Source organism: Pithys albifrons, chromosome 1 (genome assembly GCF_047495875.1).
Source record: "Pithys albifrons albifrons isolate INPA30051 chromosome 1, PitAlb_v1, whole genome shotgun sequence".
Lineage (NCBI taxonomy): Eukaryota > Metazoa > Chordata > Aves > Passeriformes > Thamnophilidae > Pithys > Pithys albifrons.
Window position 1 is genome coordinate 63,551,949 of NC_092458.1, and position 21,040 is coordinate 63,572,988.

General features: G+C 34.2%; 1 protein-coding gene across 6 annotated transcripts in view; it reads right to left on the reverse strand.

Annotated features, from left to right (window-relative positions):
• The window catches only part of NBEA (neurobeachin), a 488,059-nt gene that overhangs the window by 326,346 nt on the left and 140,673 nt on the right, over positions 1-21,040 (reverse strand). For all 6 annotated transcript variants that reach the window (XM_071552778.1, XM_071552759.1, XM_071552769.1 and 3 more), the window contains exons 14-24: positions 17,539-17,618; positions 16,688-16,750; positions 16,485-16,582; positions 14,654-14,746; positions 11,336-11,444; positions 9,784-9,865; positions 9,445-9,568; positions 8,922-9,114; positions 7,653-8,675; positions 3,397-3,614; positions 1,784-1,937 (exon numbers count right to left, since the gene is read on the reverse strand). In XM_071552778.1, coding sequence (XP_071408879.1) covers positions 1,784-1,937; positions 3,397-3,614; positions 7,653-8,675; positions 8,922-9,114; positions 9,445-9,568; positions 9,784-9,865; positions 11,336-11,444; positions 14,654-14,746; positions 16,485-16,582; positions 16,688-16,750; positions 17,539-17,618 — 2,237 coding nt within the window. The remainder of the gene's footprint in view (positions 1-1,783; positions 1,938-3,396; positions 3,615-7,652; positions 8,676-8,921; positions 9,115-9,444; positions 9,569-9,783; positions 9,866-11,335; positions 11,445-14,653; positions 14,747-16,484; positions 16,583-16,687; positions 16,751-17,538; positions 17,619-21,040) is intronic.

The window sequence follows — 21,040 nt, forward strand, 5'->3', positions numbered from 1 at the left end:
TAGACGAGGCAGTTTGTGATTTTATTAATTATATCTGACCCTCCTTGTACATTTCAGACAAAGTGTAATTTATTTTTTTTAATTTCACAGAATAGGATTAATTCAATTTGAAGTCAGCAACTGATTTTTCAGTGAATTACTTTACTTCACGATCTATTTTTACTTTATTGTCCTAAACAAATGGGGAGCATTCAGGTAATACACAAAGTCCCCATGTAGTGGAGAAATGCATGCATTATACACAAATTTGAAAAATGTTCTCTTTTGTATCAATACATGAAAATCATTGCTATTGTAGCATGGCAGTATCAACACACAATACTTTAACAAATAGATGTGTAATTTATAAAGCTGTGTCAGCTCACCATCTATACACACACACAGAGAAATATATCATCCAGAATAAATAGAGGGAAATGGCGAACATCAAAATGATTACTCCAAAGATAGCTCTGCAGTATCATAAACCACGACGAGAGCTAAAACCCACACGTGCCATTTAGTGGAATTGCAGTCTAATTAATGCTATGCCTATTTTATATTTGTATATAAAAGATGTCAAAACATCATCATTTTCAAATAAGGCCTAAAATGTTTGTTTCAAAAACATCTTCCAATGTCCTTTTATCTAAAGACTGACAGTATAGCTTACATTTCAAGATGGCTCACTGTGCACTCTCTCATACTTGTCAATATTTACAATGAGGCACTTGCAAAATCAGGACCTTGATGTAATTCTTGTGACTAGGGACAATTAAAGTCTTTCACTTACAGCAAATATTTTTCCAGTTAACACAGTGAAAATAATGAATTGCCTGTCCGAAAGTCATATTAATGTTTAGTAGTGTTTAGTCAATCTTTAGCCCATGCATTCACACCTGCCAAATAAAATAATTCAAAAAAAAGGGGTTTTTACTAGTTAACTAGAAGCAAGAGTAGAGGCAAATTAAAGTAGTCTCAGTTGCTGGATGTCTATAACAAGGAAATGAGATTTCATTGCCAAAATACATTTCTAGCCTTCAGTGCTTACTACCCACATTTCAGGAGCTTCTTTGTCCCTTCAAGGTCTCATTGTCTCCCTTTCAAAGACCAATATTAACTACAGATGTTTACAGGATGCTTAAGATAAAAAAATCAATATGAAAGAAATAGTCACAGATATATGCACAGATAAGGAATCACACTCAGATACTGTATTTACTCTTGTCAATTATGCAATATTTACAAAGTATTTCTCCCTATTTCATGAAGCTACTTTGCCTCAGCTGTGAGCTGCTAAAAACTTACTTACTAAGAATATTGGAGTGGATATCAGTTATCTTCAATACAAGATTAAAAAAGCAAAAAGAAATAGGGAGAAAAGACCTACTGAAGGAAGAAGTAAACAGTAGTGAGGGGATGACTTCTGGTATCATTTGACATGCAAACAAATAGAGGCCATGCAAAACAGATTCATGACTATCAATGAGTAGCCATCAAAAAGCATGCAATTTTGTTAAAAGAATCATTGTCCTAATGGCCTTCCCTTTAAATGAATAATTAAATACTTATGAAATATTATTCTTACTTAGTACTACTGACAAAATTAGCATTTCAAATGCAAAATATTATAAACAATCTCTATATCACAATGTAACAGTTTTGATTATAAATTTAAATTTTTGGAAGAAATTGGCAGCGAGGGGACAGGAGACCCTAAAGAAGAAAGGTCAGCTGCAAATAGTGGTTTGCACTATTAAAAACAATTTCTAATATGACCACTAGGTGGAAATATTGTACTTACAGTTGGGGATGTGGCTGCTGACAGCAATGGTAAAATTCCTCCACAAGCAATAATAATATTGTCGACCATCTGGGAAATGAGGTGTATTGTGTTGTGTACAAAAATAATATTTTCATTGCTATTGACAAAGTCCATCACAGACTTTGTAGAGTGACTGCAAAAATAGGAGAAAAGATGGATTAAAAACAAACAATTAAAATAAAAGTTTAGATAAATTTATTCCTTGCAACCAAACTGTGAATGTTTCTTGATACAAGACGGAATTTTGGTCTACAAAAATTTTCATTCAATTTGTCTAAAAATACACACAAGATTAGTCTAATGAACAAATTGATTGCTATCTACATTCACACAGGATTAGATTCAGATACTCAGTTGAGAACAATGGTTTACAACCTTTTATTCCCATCAACCAGTGCTTAAATTCACAGACAGTCCTGCTAAAAGCAGTGGGATTGTTTCTGCAGCATGAAAGCAATTATTTAACATTAAGAGTTTACCACGCTGCACAAGTGCCATTTGAAGCACTGTTGATAACACTTAATGATTACACCTACTACCATTTTAAAGGAGAAACTTGATAATATTAGATTAAGGTATGACCATGTTAACTTCATTAACTGAAATTAAATTTACCATTAACAATAGCTTTGAAAACCAAAGATGTTAGTAAGATTAGTTGACATCTTAGCAATTCCTAATTGGTGAAAAATTGTCCCATGAAAGAGTCACTCTCCAAAAATATTAAACCCCTTTGTGAAAATACTAAGAAATACTCTGGTCTATAAGCATGGTCTTTCCCAAAAAGAACATGGTTGTCAGCCACAAACAAAAATTAAAGGCTTCAATTTGAAATATACAACCTGAAATTTAATTTTCAAGCATTACCTAAACACAAAGTACAATCTCCTCACGCATATTTGGCTAAAAGTACCAAAATTTTTTATTTCCAAGTGAGTATCACAGAATAGTTCACCAAACTGGAAATAAAATGCAATATAAATTTCTCATTTGATATAGCTATGCTCAAGTTGCCTGAAAAAGAACTACTCAGTACTGAAATTAGATTAAATTGTATTTATTGTATTACAGTTACTGAGTATCTCTATTAAGATCTGCAAAAACCCTAGGAAATCACATTGCTGTCATAAATTATAAACAAGACTAACCCTAAGCAGGATCTGGAATGCAAAAAGAAAAATAAATGTCAATAACAAGAGTGTTCCCTTAGAAAATGTAATAAGAGGTTTTATTTATAAAGCTTGCAGGTAGAGAAGTTCTCTTTCAATTGATCAGTTAAGGAAAAATGGCCATTAGCAAACACACAAGTTGTCCTCATGTCTGGAATAGAAGCAGTAGATTATAATGCTAAAAATAAACTGAAAGAGCAGCTCAGTTTATTTAGGTATGTACGAGTCACAAAATCCCTCAAGAAAACAAAAATTGTTACCTGTGAAGCAGAGCTGTTACAAGATGGGAAGGGGTAAAAAGAGAAGGCAGAAGATACAGGTGGGCACTTCAGCTAACAGCAACTCTTTCCCTCTACAAAATGTCTAATTTTTCCTTGTTAATGGAAACACAAATGAGAAGTCAAAGACGACACACCCACTTACCTTCTCCAAACATGTACATCTGTTTCTAGTGCAAAAAGCAAGTCTGTCAGGAGCCGCTGGTGCATGGGAGACCATTTAAACTCTGGAATACGAAACATGGTTGTGCGTGGACCCGGACTAAACTGTCGCCGCTGCTCTTCCGTCATTGGCATTCCTCGGAATCCCAAATCGACACGTAAATCCCGGTCTTGCTGGGTGACAGATCGACCCTGTACTGCCTACAGCAAGACGTTAAAAAATCGTGTTAACTTTTTGCAATTTGTTTTGGAATGCAATGCAGAATTTGAGAAAGGACAGGCTAAAGCATCTTGGCAACAAACTACAGGAGATATTGATATTCCAAGGAAGGCAGTATCCTTCTGTAAGTGAGCAGCTGCAATACAAATCGACCAAGCACCAAGAGGCTATGGTTGGCCTCCCTTTCAGATATTCACCAAGGTTTTATACTAAAGTTCTTCACTTAAAGTATTACAGAAAAGACCAAATATAGCACATACAAGGTCAGCAGTGACAAGACTTTGTTTATAGGAAACAACTATCTTTTTGTGCTGAGAACACAATTTTCTTTCAAGATTTGACTCAAAATATGGGCAAACTACACAGTGATGGCTTCAAGGAATCAGTGTGCTTTTAGGCAGCTCCTAATTTTTCAGGATCATTAGAGAATTAAGTCCAGTCTCCCAAATCTCATTTTGCTGATTTTGTTGCACTTTTTTAATTCCTTAACAGTTTTATGGATCCTCAGGACAATCATCAGATTCTCCCAAAAGGTGGTGGATGTGAATTTCTTTCCTGTTCAATACCTACGTAGTCATGAGTATATCTACTTAGTGATTAAAGGCAAAAGTAAAGATACACCTGGAGGATCTGATAGGCTGATATGATCTGATACACAGAGAATATGAATATACAGTGAAGGAGAGAGTAGTAAAAAACAAACACTATCACTGACTTCGAGGTAAATATTTAGAACAGCAATAACTTAATAATGTACCTCTCTGAAAGTGAGAAATAAAGTCCCATCTTTGAAATTACTTGAAAGTCACTTTAGGTTAGTTTAAAACTGACAAAATAGAAGATACACTTGCTTTGCTCACATATTAATTTCCCAATCTCAGCCTACTGTTTTAAATCTGGACATTTAAAAGCAAAAGAGAACTTTACTAAACTTTTCTGCTAGTAATGCAATAAATGGACATGGCACTGGAGTTGAGCTGACAAGATTCTTGTATCTTTAGTATGATTTTGGTCTCCTGTAACCAACATCTTGAGAGCAGGGCAGGTTTCCTTCATTCTATTTGACCTATTTGGAGCAAAATAGTTACTGTTCCTTGCATTTCCAATGCAAGATTTGAATTTTTTACATGAATCTTCTGCATAGTGTTTTCAATTCTATTTTCAGTCCTTCCTAGTTGGGAATATAGGAAGGAGTGAATTTTATATTCTTCAATATTTGATCTATTATTGATAAAGGCATTAACTATTCTCAGCAGTAAGCAGTAGTTCCCATCACTGTTGTGCAATTTGTTTGCTCTCCTTCAGTCAATTTGAACAAAAGACTTACTGATAAGGCAGGGACCTGATTGTAGATCTGATTTCAGAGAATTTGAGGTTAGCAACTCTATTCACACACCCTTTTTTTTGAGCACAGCTACAGGTATCTGTTGTTGTCAGCAGCAGTAGTAGTATCATAACTGTACCACATGAGAGCTTTTATCTAGCCAATTGTTGGGAGAAAAGTGAGGATGGTAGATCCACTCAAGTGATCTTGCAGCTGGGAATGACGAGGCCTGGAGAATATCAGTGTGGGAAACCCCATATATTATGGCTACTGCTGTTTATCCTCTTTCTGTTTTGAGAAGTAGAATTTCTGTGTAGAGATAACATAGGTGTTTACAGAGACCTGGAGGCACTCTCGTGGACATGCTTGAGCTCTCTGTTTAGGGAGAAAGATTAAAGCTGAGACATCATAAGAAGCACAGGGGAGATTACAGCATAATGTTAAACTGTGCATGCACGAGCCCTTGAAAAGTGGGTGCAAACAGCAGATCTGCCACCTGCCAGGATGGACTGAGGCTAAGGGTGCCTGTCTGTGCTCCTGCTTGTCTCCATTCAGTGTTGTTGCGGGATGTTCCAGTTAGTGAGGTAAGGAATAAATTTATTCTTTGCATTTCAGCTGCGGTTTTGTGTTTGTTCTGGTTGCCTGCCTTGTTGACTCACATACTGGGCACTGATGTGAATTGCCATTGCATGAAACCCAACTATCTACACTTACGTGGCTGGTCTTTAAGTACTTTTCAGTGGCCTCAAGGAGATCACATATAATGGGGCAGTTACCAGACATGCAGCAATCAAAACTCCAACCCCAGCTCCATTGTAAAAATGCTAAAATTAACATTGCTTATTCCTAATGTTTTATTTAATGCTTATTTAAATCTTTTTTAATTAAGGTTAACTTCATTTTAAGAAAACGTATTTAACCATGAACAGCTTAGACTTCACAGGGTATTTCAAACACCTAAAGAAGAGATTAGAAGAAAACAATTCTGCTGGTTGCTCAGTTGATAACTCTTTTTAAGAAAATTATTTAAAAGAGATATTAATGGATACATGTTTTAAACAATTCATTGCAGTTTGTCATTGATTTTAGTGGGAAGTTACTGCAATTTATGTAATATGTGGATAATCAAGGGAGCTAAACTTGTAGAGGTAGACTCTTGATGAGTACATACTTTGCAGGAAATATGCAGATAGAAATGATATGTTAGGAATTTTCTGAGTAGCTAAGAAAATATTTGGAAAGTATTTTGTATTTCCTATGTTACAATGATCTGATAATAGTTCATTAAGACCTATGTATCATTTCAATCCTGACAAATAATTACAGGCTTGAGGAATCTACGTTTTTATAATTCAACTGCTTTTAGGTGAAATATATCAAGAAAATTGGTTAAAACCCAGAAAAGTCCCAAAGTCATACCAACAGGATTTTCTACAGTAGCTAGTACTAAATCAGATTATCTAGTACCTATTACTAAGTCAGATTATCTTTTTCATTAAAGATTTCCCTTACATACTCACTGTGTCTACGGGTGCATAGATATGTACATAGCAAATTAATATTAGCATTCCACTTGTCTTTTACTCTTTAAACAAAAGTTCACATAAAAAAAACCAGAACCAAAACCGACTGCTCTTTTTTTTTGCTATCATCCTTTCATTGCACTAATCAATTTCTGTGGTATTAATAATCTTTAATTTTAAGACTTAAAACAAGGTGGTGACTGATAGGAAGAGATAATACTATCACTTTTGAAAGCTTTCAGGGGCTTTTCCTTACTACATAGAATGCTTTAAATATAAGGATCCCTACACCAGTCTTAGTAGGGTGTTAGTGATTTCATGTTATGAAAAAAACACAAGAACCCCCAACTGTATTTTATAGTACCTGCCTACAGAATGCAAGAGCTCCACCTGTTTTTCTCTTAAAAATGGAGGTTCTTATCACAGAAGAAGAGACTCGGAAGTCAGAGTTCTTTCTGTATGTCAGATCTCACTAGTCTGAGTGGTTTGGGGTGGGTCTTTAATACTTTTTTTTTAAGGAAAATTATCCCTTTTGTAAACCGCAGGTTAAATAAATTAAAATGTCCATTCACTGGAGATTTTTTGAAAGTAGTCACCGTGAAGAACAAAGCAGGCAGGTTGATCTATATTCTTTCATCATATGACACGTACTTTTGAGTGTACTTGAGTGTCTCTTTGAAACTCTTTCTTCTGACAATTTGATAGATATTACAAAGTACTGGGCAGCATCATTTTTGTAATTTATGTTTGCTTCTTCTTTGATAGTTGCAGTAAGTCTGCTTGACTTGAAAATCCTAGAAGGTAAATACTGGTGTACATACTAGACATATAGTCAGCTAGTAAAATCTTGAGGGTAGTCAATTCTTCCACCTGATAACATCCTCAAAACAATCTTTGATTACATGCTAGAGTCTTTGAACAACTGTAATACATGTTTTCTACACAGACATGAAAGACTTCAGAATCCTTACACACTATAGCATTTTCAGAGCAAATAGGTGTGGAAGAGGCACACTTTTCATATAATTGAAGAAATATACTTTCAACATCTCTCAGCTCTCATACTATTAATTTATCCTGCATCAATGAACAGTGATTACATCAAGCACATACATAGCCATGTATGTGCCTGATGTAATCACTGTAATCACTTGTAATCACTTGACATTTACCTGGGTTGTGGTAGTTGTCTGGATCTTCCGTATCTCCTTCCCTGCTTCCTTACCATCATCAGATCTTTCTGTATCTGATATTATACTTCCTGCATCAACACTAGGTACAGTTTTGCTACCAGAAGACTCTGTCTCAAGCGTTGTGGCAGTCATTTCAGCATATTCTAATCCTTTAGATGATGAAGACAACTCCCTCTCAGAAATGCTACTCATTCCATCTGAAGTGGTGTGAATCTTGAACTCCTTGTCCTCTATTATACTTGAAGCACAAGTTATATCTACATTACCCGTCATATGAGCAAGCAATCCCAAATCATCATTTACACCAAGATGCATCTGTGTCTCTTGCACATTTGGAATAGAAATGTGATTACTTGAAAGTTCAGGTAGAAGTTTCTCCTCTTGACTAGGTATTTTATCAAAGAGGAATGAGGTATTGTTAGTAGAAGGTTCATCTTTCTCATCAGCCAGAGTTATTAATGGACCATTATCTTTTTCCTCATTCTTCTTTATAATACCCACACTTCCGTGAACATTGTTTTGGAGCTTCTCAACAGCTGCACTATATACATTATCTAGAAGAGATTCAACTTCTACAAGTGCACCATTTTCTCCAGTTACCAGAGTCTCTGGTGATAAATCCATATCATCAAGTTTTACTTCAGTAGCTTCTACTTTTTCAGCTTTTATATCAACTAAAAGATCATGAACTTCCACATGCACTCCTCCTCCCCCAGGTCTCTCAGCAGTTCCAAGCACATCATCTGACACCTTTGAAGCCATGAGCAAGTCCCTTGTATCTGTACTGACGGGGTAATCTGTTTCACTTTCTGGACTTTGACTTTGTGAAAGATCTTCTATCTCTCGAATTTCCATTCCACCTTTTGCTCCTGTTGTCTGAGAGGAAAGACCTGAGATGGTGCTCACATTTCCCTTCTTCCCCTTTTTTATGTTTTCTTCCTCTTGTCTTTGATACTCTTCATACATTTTTGCTAGGTATTCCTTGTGAGCCTCATATGTGACCTTAATTAGAAAAGAACAGTTAACGTGGCTAAATATACGCTACATGAACTTGGAAAAAGATTAACAAGACTTTTAACGATATATTAGGGAAAGCTAACAAAGTCTTTGACAAAAAACTGCTACCTTGACATGAATACCGATAGCCACCAGATGGCACTAAATCACTTTACAGCTCATCATATTATCTTGCTAGTCCCTTTGTGGGTTACTAGCATTCAAAAAAAACATCCATGAGCCATTTCTTACCTTGGAATGAGCTATAGAAAGAGTATCCACCCACACTCTCCATCCTCCCCATTCATATTTTATTGCATGATACAAGAGAATACGGAAAATGTTGTAAACCATCTCTGTGATCTTCTGCTCCTCAGAGTTCTTAGGGTTAATGTATCCCAGAGAAAACATCCAGTCCTGCCACACTGAACACTGAAGTAAACATCTAAAGTGAAATAATTAGGTCAAAATATATCCAAACAAAGATTCTTTATTTTAACATTATAATGGTTAAGATGGGAGGAACATCTTATCTGAATATTAATTCAATGCAGGAATAAACTTAAAAATACTTCAGTATGAATAAAAATTCAAATTATGTTCTAAACAGAAGAATCCAGTATTAGTTGCTGAACTAAGAAGAGTTACCATAAACCTATTAAATTTATTTTAAGTATATTTCATTTATTAAAAACTGTAAAACTCTACACAGAGTATAACAGGTTTCTATTGCCCAGAAGTCAAGGATGAGAAAGAACTATTTGCAGTGACATACCTTCTGTTTTCACGGCTATTACTAAACAGTTTTATCATATCAGATAAGAATAAACGTCGAACTTCCATCAGCTCTGCACTTGGTGTGGAGTTTTTTAACAGCGTTGCCACCACCTTAAGAATCACTTTGAAAGAATAAATTAGTTATGTAAAGCACTTAAACAACGTTTTAAAAAAGAAATAGTTGCTGATAGCAACTAATGTGAGTAGTAATGGAAAGCCATATGTATTTAAGATACATGAAGCAATTGTTCTCCCTTTCTAAATCAAATTGTTTCAAAAAACCCCCACAACCTTTAGGTGATCTATTTGTCATACAAACACAATATATTATCCTTACTTGGATTCTGAATTTTCACTGTCGAATCTGGCTCTGGGTGTGGTTTATGAACAACTTGCGTGCATACTTGTTCTGTCAAAATCTAAAACAGAATATCAAGTTCCTTTTACCACTTGTAATTAAACACTACAACATTTCTTTGTGCATTTTTACATTTGTTAAGAGCATTTACCATGAGCATACTGTAATGGCATATAAAAGAGTTAGGCAAAATATTTTATACTTGAAGAATGGAACAAAGTAACTCCTCTACTCATGGGTCAAGATTTTCATAGTCGTACAGTGTCTGATGAACCAACCCTTTAGTTAGTTCAATACATGTACAACTATGGTATTTCATTCATATTTCTCATAGTGTTATACATTCACAGTTTAATAACTTGTTCACAAGTTCCACACATCAAAAATTATTCTCATACACTTCATTGATGGATAACCAAACCAAAAAAATTTTGTAAGTGGGTTTGGTTCTCTCCAGATGGTAAAGAGAAGGAGTCAGAGACAGCACTCCATTTAATAAGTTATATATTTTCTGAGAATACCAATCACAGAAGCTCTCAGACAACTGAATGCAGGAACTAGACTGTGAAACCCAAGTGACCAAACCATACAAGGTAAGCTTAGATATGTGCGATAAAGAACTTGACATCTAAGTCATTGGTTAATAGATGACATTTAGGTTTTTACAACCACAGAATACTTTTTACATCACTCAGGCCTAGAACCCTAAATACCAAGGACTTCTTTAGTCTTTGGTGTCTTTTCTGGAACTAATCCTGAGCATTTAGCCATTACATCTATTTCTAACTAAAAAAAAATCAAAATCTTCCTAGTCCATAAGATTTCGGAAATTGCAAGAGATTCTAAATCACCATTTCAGAAATAACTGAAGATTGAATGTGATCTTCCTGCATTTCTATGCATGAAGATGTAGGTTTCAACCAACCTGATGCCAATATTTTCCTTTAACAAAATTGCTCAGCAACAAAACTGAAGTTTCTACAAGAACCTCTTGGAACAGCTGAATACTTTCAGGTCATATTCACTTGCCTGAAGCAGTATCTGCTACATAAAAGTGGCTTTGTTCACTTATCATTTGGTATAGTTTAACAAGAAAAAGAGCATTCTTTCAAAATTTTTGTAAACTTGAAAGGAATGGCATGAAAAAGGAAGAAAAAGGAAAAGAGAGAAAGAGGCATCTCTTACTCCAGCTTTCAGTGGAAACAAACTCCTCCAAATAATGGAGAAGTAATAGCAGAGGAGACCTGCAGTAATTTGTTTGATTTCTTTTTTTTTTTTGTGAAAAGTGATGAGAGCTAAAGTAACAGGATCTCTTCCGTCACAAGTGGGAAGTTTTACAGGGCTTGTGTAAAAATTATGACATTGTTAATAAAACACCTAAAACATGGCAAAATACATTTTGAACCAACAAATCCTGTCTTAAAATTTCTAAAATTTTCTCAAAAGTCTTGAGAATCTTGTAAAGCACAGACATTTTTAAGTTCTATTTTTTACAATTGAGATGAAAACCTTTATGTTTAATAATTTGTACCTCATAAAGTGTGTTATATGTTGTAACGGTCACTGTATTTGTATGCAGCATCAACCTTTCTCCAAGAAGTGTGAAAAGACTGTGAGTATGCATGATTTCAACCTTTCGCCTGTAAGAGAAAACAAAAATATTAGGCAAATACAAAGCATGTTGAGCATTTTAAGTAAATGCAAAATAAAACCCAAAAGCCAAATATTGTGTGGTTGTACTAAAATGCTCCCAAACTTGTTATTCTGTAAATATTAGGAAACAAACATAATTTCTGATATTTCTCAATATGAGTGCAATTATAGCAATACACAAAGGTTCTCAGACAGCAATGTTGTATTTAAGATGGGCTTTTGTATAAAATCAATCACACACCTTTCTCACTCTCCATGATTTTCACAGCAGAAAAAGATGAAGTAATAGCTTGCTATCTTATTCAGGTTAAGAAATTTCAAAAAGTTTACCAGCTGGCTAAAACATGATCACCAAAGAACACACCTTTTGTCACTCTCTCAAGGACTCACTACAATTCAACCTCCCATTTTCCAACAGGAATCAAAGAGTGGGTCAGTTTAAAAGGGACCACAGGTGAGTTATGTGGTCCAACCTCCCTGCTGAAGCAATCTGTATATGTTAATACTAAGACACAGAGATTTATCAGAGCAACCTTTCTCTTTATATAGCATTCTTTCATGCAGCCAAAATAATTCAATCTTGGAACAGCACATGTTGCAATGCAATGCAAAACAAAAAAAAATCCTAAAGTTCTGAAATTCCATGTGATTGAAGTGAATTTCATATTGAGGATCAAAAACTACCGAAATCTTAAGAAGTGGAGAAGTAAGAAGCTCATATCAATGAATTTCATCTGACTCCAAAATTGGATAAAATAAATAAATGGAGTACTTCTCATACTTTGCATCACTAAATTTACCTAGTACTACAATGAATATGAAATAAAAATCATTCAAAATCATTAACAATCTATATCAAAGCAGAAGAAAAATATGAACTGAGATAAAGTACAGTAAAGGTTCTGAAAATTTTATGCTTTCAAAGCTAAGAAACTGTCTTTTCATGATTATCAATGAAAATAGCACAGGTTTAAATGACACAGTCATTCTAGGACTTTTGAAATGAACATATTTTATTATAATTTTCAAATAACCACAAAAGACAGTGGCAACAACTTACAACAGTGTTACTCTTCTGTGTACAGAAGGGATTTCATGAGTTACTTTTGAGAAATCCTACAGGTATTCAACTTTGTATACTATGATTTAGCAGATGAAAATGGAATTTCATTGAAAGGTTTAAATATACATATAGAAAGTAAACAAAAGACTAAGGCTTCAAGTGGTGGCATAGAAAGAATCAAATATAGCAGAGAAGGAAGAGAACAGGATTTTGTCAACTGTTAAGGTTAGACAAATCAGTCTATCATCTAAGATCACAAAGAAAAATCAACTGAGTTATCCAGGTCCTCATCTAACACTTTACTGGTCACTTCTCCTGAGAATCAATTACTTCCACTCTATAGCCTCATCTGTGATGCATTTATATGAACTACAGAAATGGCAATTGGTTTTGTACCTGCACATTTGTTAATTGGTTAAAATGTCACAAATCATGTACCATCTCTTTATACAACGGTGCTTTAGTGTATTAAAATACAATGCCCGCTTCCTGTACTGTGAACCAGCAATATAGGTGCTTTATAATTTTATGTAGTTTATAATTTCATAATTGCTTAGAATTTCCTGTATTTGACTTCAATTTTATAAAATCGTGTGTATATGAACCATATGCATGTGCACAAATAGGCACATCTCACAAACAATAGCTGTAAGATATGAAATGGAGGTTGGATTTTTACTTGGCGAAATCTACATAAAATATGTACATTTGGAGATGTTCAGAGATCTAAAAATTTAAAACAACTTTGACAGTTACAGAGAATATTCCAGTGGGTTTCAATTACTCCAAATACATGAAAAAATAAAATAAATTGTGTTAAGTACATATGTTCAATCAACAATGGAACCTATACTGCTATATCCATAATAGCAAGTAGATGCTAAGGAATGGGAAGTGAAATTTCAGCTTCTGAAAATTCTCACTTTTCTTCTTCTGTAACATTCCACCGACAGTTTGCTACTTGATTTTCTGGGTAAATGATAAATATATTAAACATATGTACTTATCTGGACACAACCAGGCTTCTGACAAGTCAAATCTTCATCTGCTGTATTTTACTTAATCCAACTTCTATTAACATGAATGCTCTTTAGTAAGTAATGTTTGAAAAGCCCTTGGAGATTCTTGAGTGGACTATCAATTTGTTCTATTAATTCCCAGAAGGCCATTTGACTGGCTGGATCCCAAAAGAAAAATCCCATTTAGGAGCACATTCTCAGCTAACTGCCTCTCAGTTATACAGACATCCTTTATTGATCTTACTGAGAAAACCATGTCTAGCAGTGCTGCACTCTGGCTGGACTCCTACCTCCCTTCCCTTCCAAGCAGGCTGAAGTCTCCTGTGAAGCAAGTGGTTAATTTTTACACTGCACAGCACTCCAATGAAATGTCACTTTGGGCTCATCCCAGCAGGAAGCTTAATACCACATGTAGATGGAGAAAAGTGAGCAACAGCAGGTTACATGGCACTGCCTCTTGTTAATGTTTTCTTGGCACCGTAATATTGAAGATGAGGCTAAGTACACCTATTTTTTGACATCTGGACTTTTAAATTGTGATTATTCTTGCCGCCACGTTTTCCATGTATTTCTTGCAGAGAGGAATGTCCTTAGCCCTGTTTTTAAACACCACTTGCTTGATTTGCTTGCTTTTCCTCCTGAAATTTTCCCATGTAAATAACATATTCTGTTATTTATTTTTCCCATTTTTAAAGCTATTTTAAAGTACTGCCCTGAAAATTTTATTGCAATGACCCTGGTAATTCCAGAAACAAAGTTTTGATTGCACTTATATGTTTTCTGTTAACCGTAGCTGATCATACAATATACAGTTATAAAATGTATTTTTAGAAAACATTTTTCCATTGTTTTGAGACTTGAGTTTCATCATATCATCTAGTTGGCAGATAATCAATGTATCTTCTCAAACATCATTGCAATAGCGAGTTAACTGGAAAAATTCCATTTTATCCCAATGTGTAAAGTTAACAGTGTGCAAATTATTAATCAGAAAATCTAACAATTTAAAGCCATTTCTAAAGACTGTCAAAGCATATGCAGTAAACATGACAAAAAGACAAGAAGAATTCTGAACTTAAATACACCACTATAAAAATTTTAAAACTACACTTACTTATGACCCAAGTGTTTAAGAAAATATCCAAGGACCTTCAAAGCTTGAACCCATATACTTTCACTTTTGGAAGCCAGTAACTTATAAATTACTCTGAAAAAGAAATGCAATAAGATCATTACTAAACACCACTATATAGATTGTATTTCACAAAACAGGGATATTTATTAAGAAGTAAAATAATAAAAATAGTAATTTACACAAAATGGAAGGAATGAAGCACAGTGTAAGAGTTTGATTATGAATTTTTGATGTTGGAGACATGGTGTCTTTTGGTTCAGTTCAATGTTTTATAACAGGAAGTGACATCTTACACTTACGTGTTGGAACTATCAAATAAAAGACAGTTTGAGCAGTTGCAATTCAGGACAAAAGAAGAAGACTGGAACATAGACAGTTATATCCTGGAGTTTCTTCGAATACCTGGATGCTAGAGAAAATTTCCTTTTTTTTTTTTTTTACACCCTCTGTTTTTAAATCCTGAATAAAAAAGAGGCCTCAATAATTAACTAATTTAAATATTAAATATTTCATTAACATAACAGGTTTAAGCACAATTTCTGAAGTCTTTTAGAAAGGAAACCAGCCTTGATCTGAAGGCACTAAGACACAAAAAACATTGCCCTTCCCCTGGGCTGTTCTTCAACAAATTTTTGAATTTATATTTTAGTTTCCCATCAGAATTAGCTTAGCTTCTGCTTTCAGCCATTCTTTCTAGTCTTTCTCCATTAAAGACTGCTTTAGCAGACACAGCCTTCCTCTCTTGAAAGGATTTATGCCATTATCAAATGACCTCTGAGGTTTTTGTCCTTTGATAACCTACCTAAATGAAACCCTAATTCTATGTAAGGTTTTTTTAATACTTAAGTGTTGCAATTCTGTGTATTCTCCTCAGTTTTTCGACACAAACTTTTAAACACAAAGACTGTACCATCACACAGTTTTAACATCTGTACCACAAATGTTATGTAAAGATGTCTTCAGTCTTCTAGATCAGTCCTACTCTTTGAAAGGTTTCAGGAACAGAATTCTGTCTCAATACAAACTATAGCCAGAAAGCAAATTCCTAACCATGAGTACAATGTGTCTTCCCTTCAACTAGCATTGACGTTCAATGAGTTTTAAGTATACATACTTAAACAAAGATCTTAGTATTTAGGTGAAAAGTAGCTTGTTTATCAAGCAGTAGATGTTGTGAGGTTTTTTTTCCCTTTTACAAGTACCTTGCATTTTCCAAAGCATTTTCAGAACAGCACAAAATAAAATTCCATAGTAAATATAAAAGTATTACATGAAAATTATTAGTCCCTGAAAAAGATTTGTATTACCAAATTAGGCATAAATAAACAATCTCCCCTCCTCCCCCCCCAGTCTCTAGGACTTATCAGTTGTTAATTTCACTGGCAAAAAGATAAACACCTGAATTCCACTCTACAAAGAAAATTTGAGAGGCTAGGGCAGAATTTATCTTTTCCTCTTCTTTTCCCGAGAGATTGTTAAATATACAAAGAAAGAATATTCCGAATTATTCTGTATTCTGAGGTAGATACTTGGCTTTTTGATGCATCTTGTTAATTATATACTCTATCTGAGATTGAGAAGCAAGTACAACAATACATTTACCTTGAAATATCATAATGATAATCTTAAGTGGAAAGTTTTTTTTCCTCCAACCCATTGAAACCACTCGCTTTGTCAAAAAATAAAACCTAAGTTTATAAAATTGAAGTTTGAAAGATCATCAGAAGTGTGATATTTATGTGAAAAAGAAAGAAATTGGAGAGTGATACTGAAACTACTTTTAATGTATTTTCTCCCTTCACTGTCTTACCGTATCCCATTCCTCTGATCAAAGGCAGGTATCATGGATGCTGGATGTTCAGACATTAGTGCCACCAGCAGCTGCAGCACATCGTGAATATTTTCATCCTGTATGACAAACATCATTGTTATTCTAAAAAATAACCTCAGTATGTACCAGCGTAGTGCTGGTACAACTGGTAACAGTAAAAAATGATAATTACAGAAATGTACCTCATGCATTGTTAGTAAGTAATTTAATATGCTCTGCAGTTCATCTTCTTTCACTCCTCGATCCTAAAAAAGAAAAAAAAAAGAGGAGTCTCTTTCAGAGAAGATTCATTGTTCAAGTTTGGTCAAGCAAAATAGCAAAATTTGGACCAAGTCAAATAATCCTACAACTTTGATATTTAAACTTGTAAGACTAAGTTCTTGCTATCATTCCACTGCATTTCCTTATCACACTGACAGTTCAAAATAGTATGAGGTCAGTCCTCCTTTCTGGATAGAAAGGATTCCTATAGTGCGAGCCCTCAGATACCACAAAGTATTACTTCCACTCCAATTTTTGAGACAGAACAGAAAAAAATAGAAGGAAAAGGCCAAGCCAGAAAATACTGGTTGTCAGTTTAGTTTCCAGTGGAAGATTATACCTCAAAGGCTATTGTTCAGCTGTAACAGAGACAATGAGTCCTACACCATTTTAAACAGTGGTAGAACCAACATGAAGGAAAAAGCAACAACTAACATAACAACTGCCATTATCTTTTTCATGTATTCCATTTAATAAATATAATTTACTTAACAAACATACTTAATATTCAATGTTTAAAATGTAATTTTAATGTATGAAATATAAATATATTACAATTTTAATAAAATACATATGTCAGAGTTTGCTGACGTTGATAAGAAATATTGTATAGAATTAACCCCTTGGATGTTGATGAGAAGTGCATGAACATTAAAATTAACCAGAAACAGATAAAATACCTAACAGGCATTACCTATTTTCTACTGTGAAAGATCCCATTACAAGTATATAACAGATCTGAATATTTTCCCTCCGGAACAGACTATATTACCTTCAATATAAGTTGTTTCAAGAACAGAAGCATAAATGCCCTTAGTGATACGATTTCTTTTTGAGAGGGCCGAGGACCATCTGGAAGAAGCAAAATATAACACTTTTAAATACAAGTTAATTCCTTTAATGACTGCAGCTTCTTAAGGAAATCACAATTCCTACAGCAGATTCAGTGTTCTACTCGTATATAAAGTTCACATTTGCAAATGATGTAATTTATAACCTTTCAGACTTCTAAACAGCAATATATTTAAGTGATGCTCCATCTGGAACAAGGAAATCCATAGTTTAGTTTAGTTTTTTTAAAGACACAGGAAGAGGAAAGATAGTAATAACATGATAGTAATAGATAATAATATATGATAACAACTTGAATGACTAAGCCGCTATGCTACATACTATTTGAATGAAAACCAACAAAGAAAGGTATTTATTACTTGTTTACTGTTTATTAATCTCTGTGCCCATTAATGCATATAGACAACTCAGTGTCAGCATCACTCAGAAACTGATAAACAGCACTGCGAAAGACTAAAATCAAGCCCAAACCAAATCCATCACAAAACCCATGCTTTTAAGATTGGTACAGCAACCATAAGTCCCTGATACAAAATAGTAACATTCTGGTTAATTGGCGAAGAGAAAGGACGCTTCTGTTATCCCACACCAGGATGAGTCACTAAAGCATTTCCTGCTGTATGTATTTATCACAGACAGCCCACGATTTGCATCAGATTTTTTTTAAAGATACACTCATAATAAAAGCCAGTTTTATGCAGACAAAAATAAACCAAAAATAGACCAATTATAAGGGCATAAACTAAAAGTAATTAAAAGGGAATAAGTACACATATTCACAGAGTTAAGAATAATCAGTACTGGTGTGAGAAAAAACCCAACAAAACTGACTGGGAGCTTCGAATAATAAAAATAATGATTTGTAATTCTGTCTTTGAAAATAAAACATTGTTTTATTAGCTTTACCAACAACCAAATGCAACATTCTTCTATCTGTTTTGGTTTTGTTTTTTTTTAATATGTGAAAAAACACTTCTTATATTAATAAGACATGATCCAAATAGCAGAATCTGATCTCCATGCATACATTAATAAAATAACATCTTATGTGGATCACAGAAGGACATATTTTTCTTATTGCTGTAAAGCTAATGTGAACTGAGTTCTGCTTTAAGCCAGCCCTTGAAATAACTCTGCAATTTTTCTATCCACAAAAACTACAGTTACTTTCTCCTTATCATAATTTTCATAATTCCCACTTTTAGAGTTCATGTTCAAAAACATTGGACATGAAAAAGGTTCTTGAAAACTCTATTTAACATGAGATAACCTGTACATTAATAAGTATGTACTCTCTATCAGGAGGCACAATACTACCCATTAGGGTCCATGTAAGAGTTGAGAAGGCTGCAGGAGGCACCAGCAAAGAAAGTGAAGTGCTTGGCCATTCAGTTCAAGAATTAACTACACTACATAGCAGTCTGGAAACTTAAATGCACATTTCTCTCATACAACACAGACTTCCCAGGGAAGTGGTGACAGTCCCAAGTCTGAGTTCAAGAAGTGTTAGGAAAACGCTCTCAGGCACAGGGAGTGACTCTTGGGGTGTCCTGCACAGGGCCAGGAGTTGGACTGGATCCTGATGAATCCCTTCCAATTCAGCATATTCTATGATTCTGTGATTCTGCGAAAAGTGAAGTTGCAAGTATTTCAAAGGCATACACATCAACAGGGACCAAAATTGCAGTTTAGCACAATAATTTCAGAACATCAAGAATCCTAAATTATTTTCTTTTAGGAAGAAAACTCCATGAAATTTAGTTTATTTTTCTGTTATTATCTTGATTTTATGCCTTCTCACTGATGATCCATCAGTATTTCCAGAGAATGCCATGCAGTTGGTAAGGAATTCCAGTGAAGATTTGTCAAGACAAAAATAACCTGGTGGGCTCTAATGAATTCTTTCTCGAACAGCAAATTAATTCAGAAACAAGGAGAATTATTTTAAAGTGCATGAATATTTTTGTTTTCTTTAAAAACACTAATAAAGAAATTAACCTATCCAATAGTTAGTAGACACCCAAAGATGAAAATTAAAAGGTGTGTTTAATTTTTTGTCTGTTACTTTGATAATAAAATATATGTGATTTGCCACTTTTGAAAGACAATTGCAGCTTGGCTCATCTTTAAATAACAGTGTAGAGTATATTATGAAAAGACAAAACAACAAAGAAGACAACGGATAAGAGAATGCTAAGATGTCTCTGGCAGGTTGAAGTATTATTACTGAAATGCACCATCTACCAATAGCAGGATAGAGTTAAATATCTCCTCACTTATCCTCTTATTCATTTTCCAAATCCACAAAAATAAATAATTAGAGAAAGAAGCTATATATTTTAAATAATTTTTTACTCCACTGCCTGCTTTGCTTTGTGTTCGGATACTGCAACTGCTGGGTGACCCTATTATCCTTATTCTGTATAAGATAACAAAATAACGAAGGCATGCATGCGGCAAATCAAGAGAATAGCTATAACCATAGTTCAACTTTAAAAAATAAAAAAATAAAATTTAGATATTCTTTCCTGTGGAAATTAGTTTGACTTTTCATGTACATTTTCAGATTTAAAATGAACACCACCAAAAGAAAAGTTTAACTTATAATTTTAAACAGATAATCCACCTCCACTATATGGATCTATATCTAAAATGGGCAACCTACAAAGTATAATTACCCAGCAAGCTGATAGTTTTACATTTTAATACAAGTTTCCTACATATTAGAAGGAAACAAAAAGATTAATATGAATTCAGTATTGTGGATTCAAGAAGAAATAACTGCACAAAACAGGAAATCAGTGACAAAAGAGAAGATACAACCCCAAATTTAAAATAAGTAATTTTTAAAAGAAAACAGCACTAGCCCAATGGGAAACTTCAATACTGAGCCACTTTGGCAATAAAATAAGGGATGCTAAACTGTCAGTACAGAAAACTCACTCACTTTGTGCTTTATTGAGACAGGGGAAGGCAGTAAAACCCTGAAGCAGAGTAACTGTCTGCAAGTGATACTAAATCAAACTACTAATACTAAAAAGTGTTTACATATCTCCACATAAAAACTGACATGCCTGGGAGACAAGAAAACATCACACTACTAAAATGTCTGCATGAATAAGCTTACTTTCTAATATGACAGCAAATTATTTGAAGGCACCATATTTGACATGCAGTCAAATTTCGGATATTGGCAAGATTTCCATTAAAGTCTTCTCCAGACTGAAAAGTCTCATGTCAAGTCAGTTTAGAGTTTCAGCTTTCTTTTACTCACATGATGACATTTTCCTGTTTCACATACTAAAATTACTGTTCATAGACAATGGGTCTTGTTCTTCCACTTTGAGATATCAAATGCTACCTAAAATGTAGCAAATCTTGCATTCACCTAATTGTATTTTTACAGTGTAAGTTTCTGACTT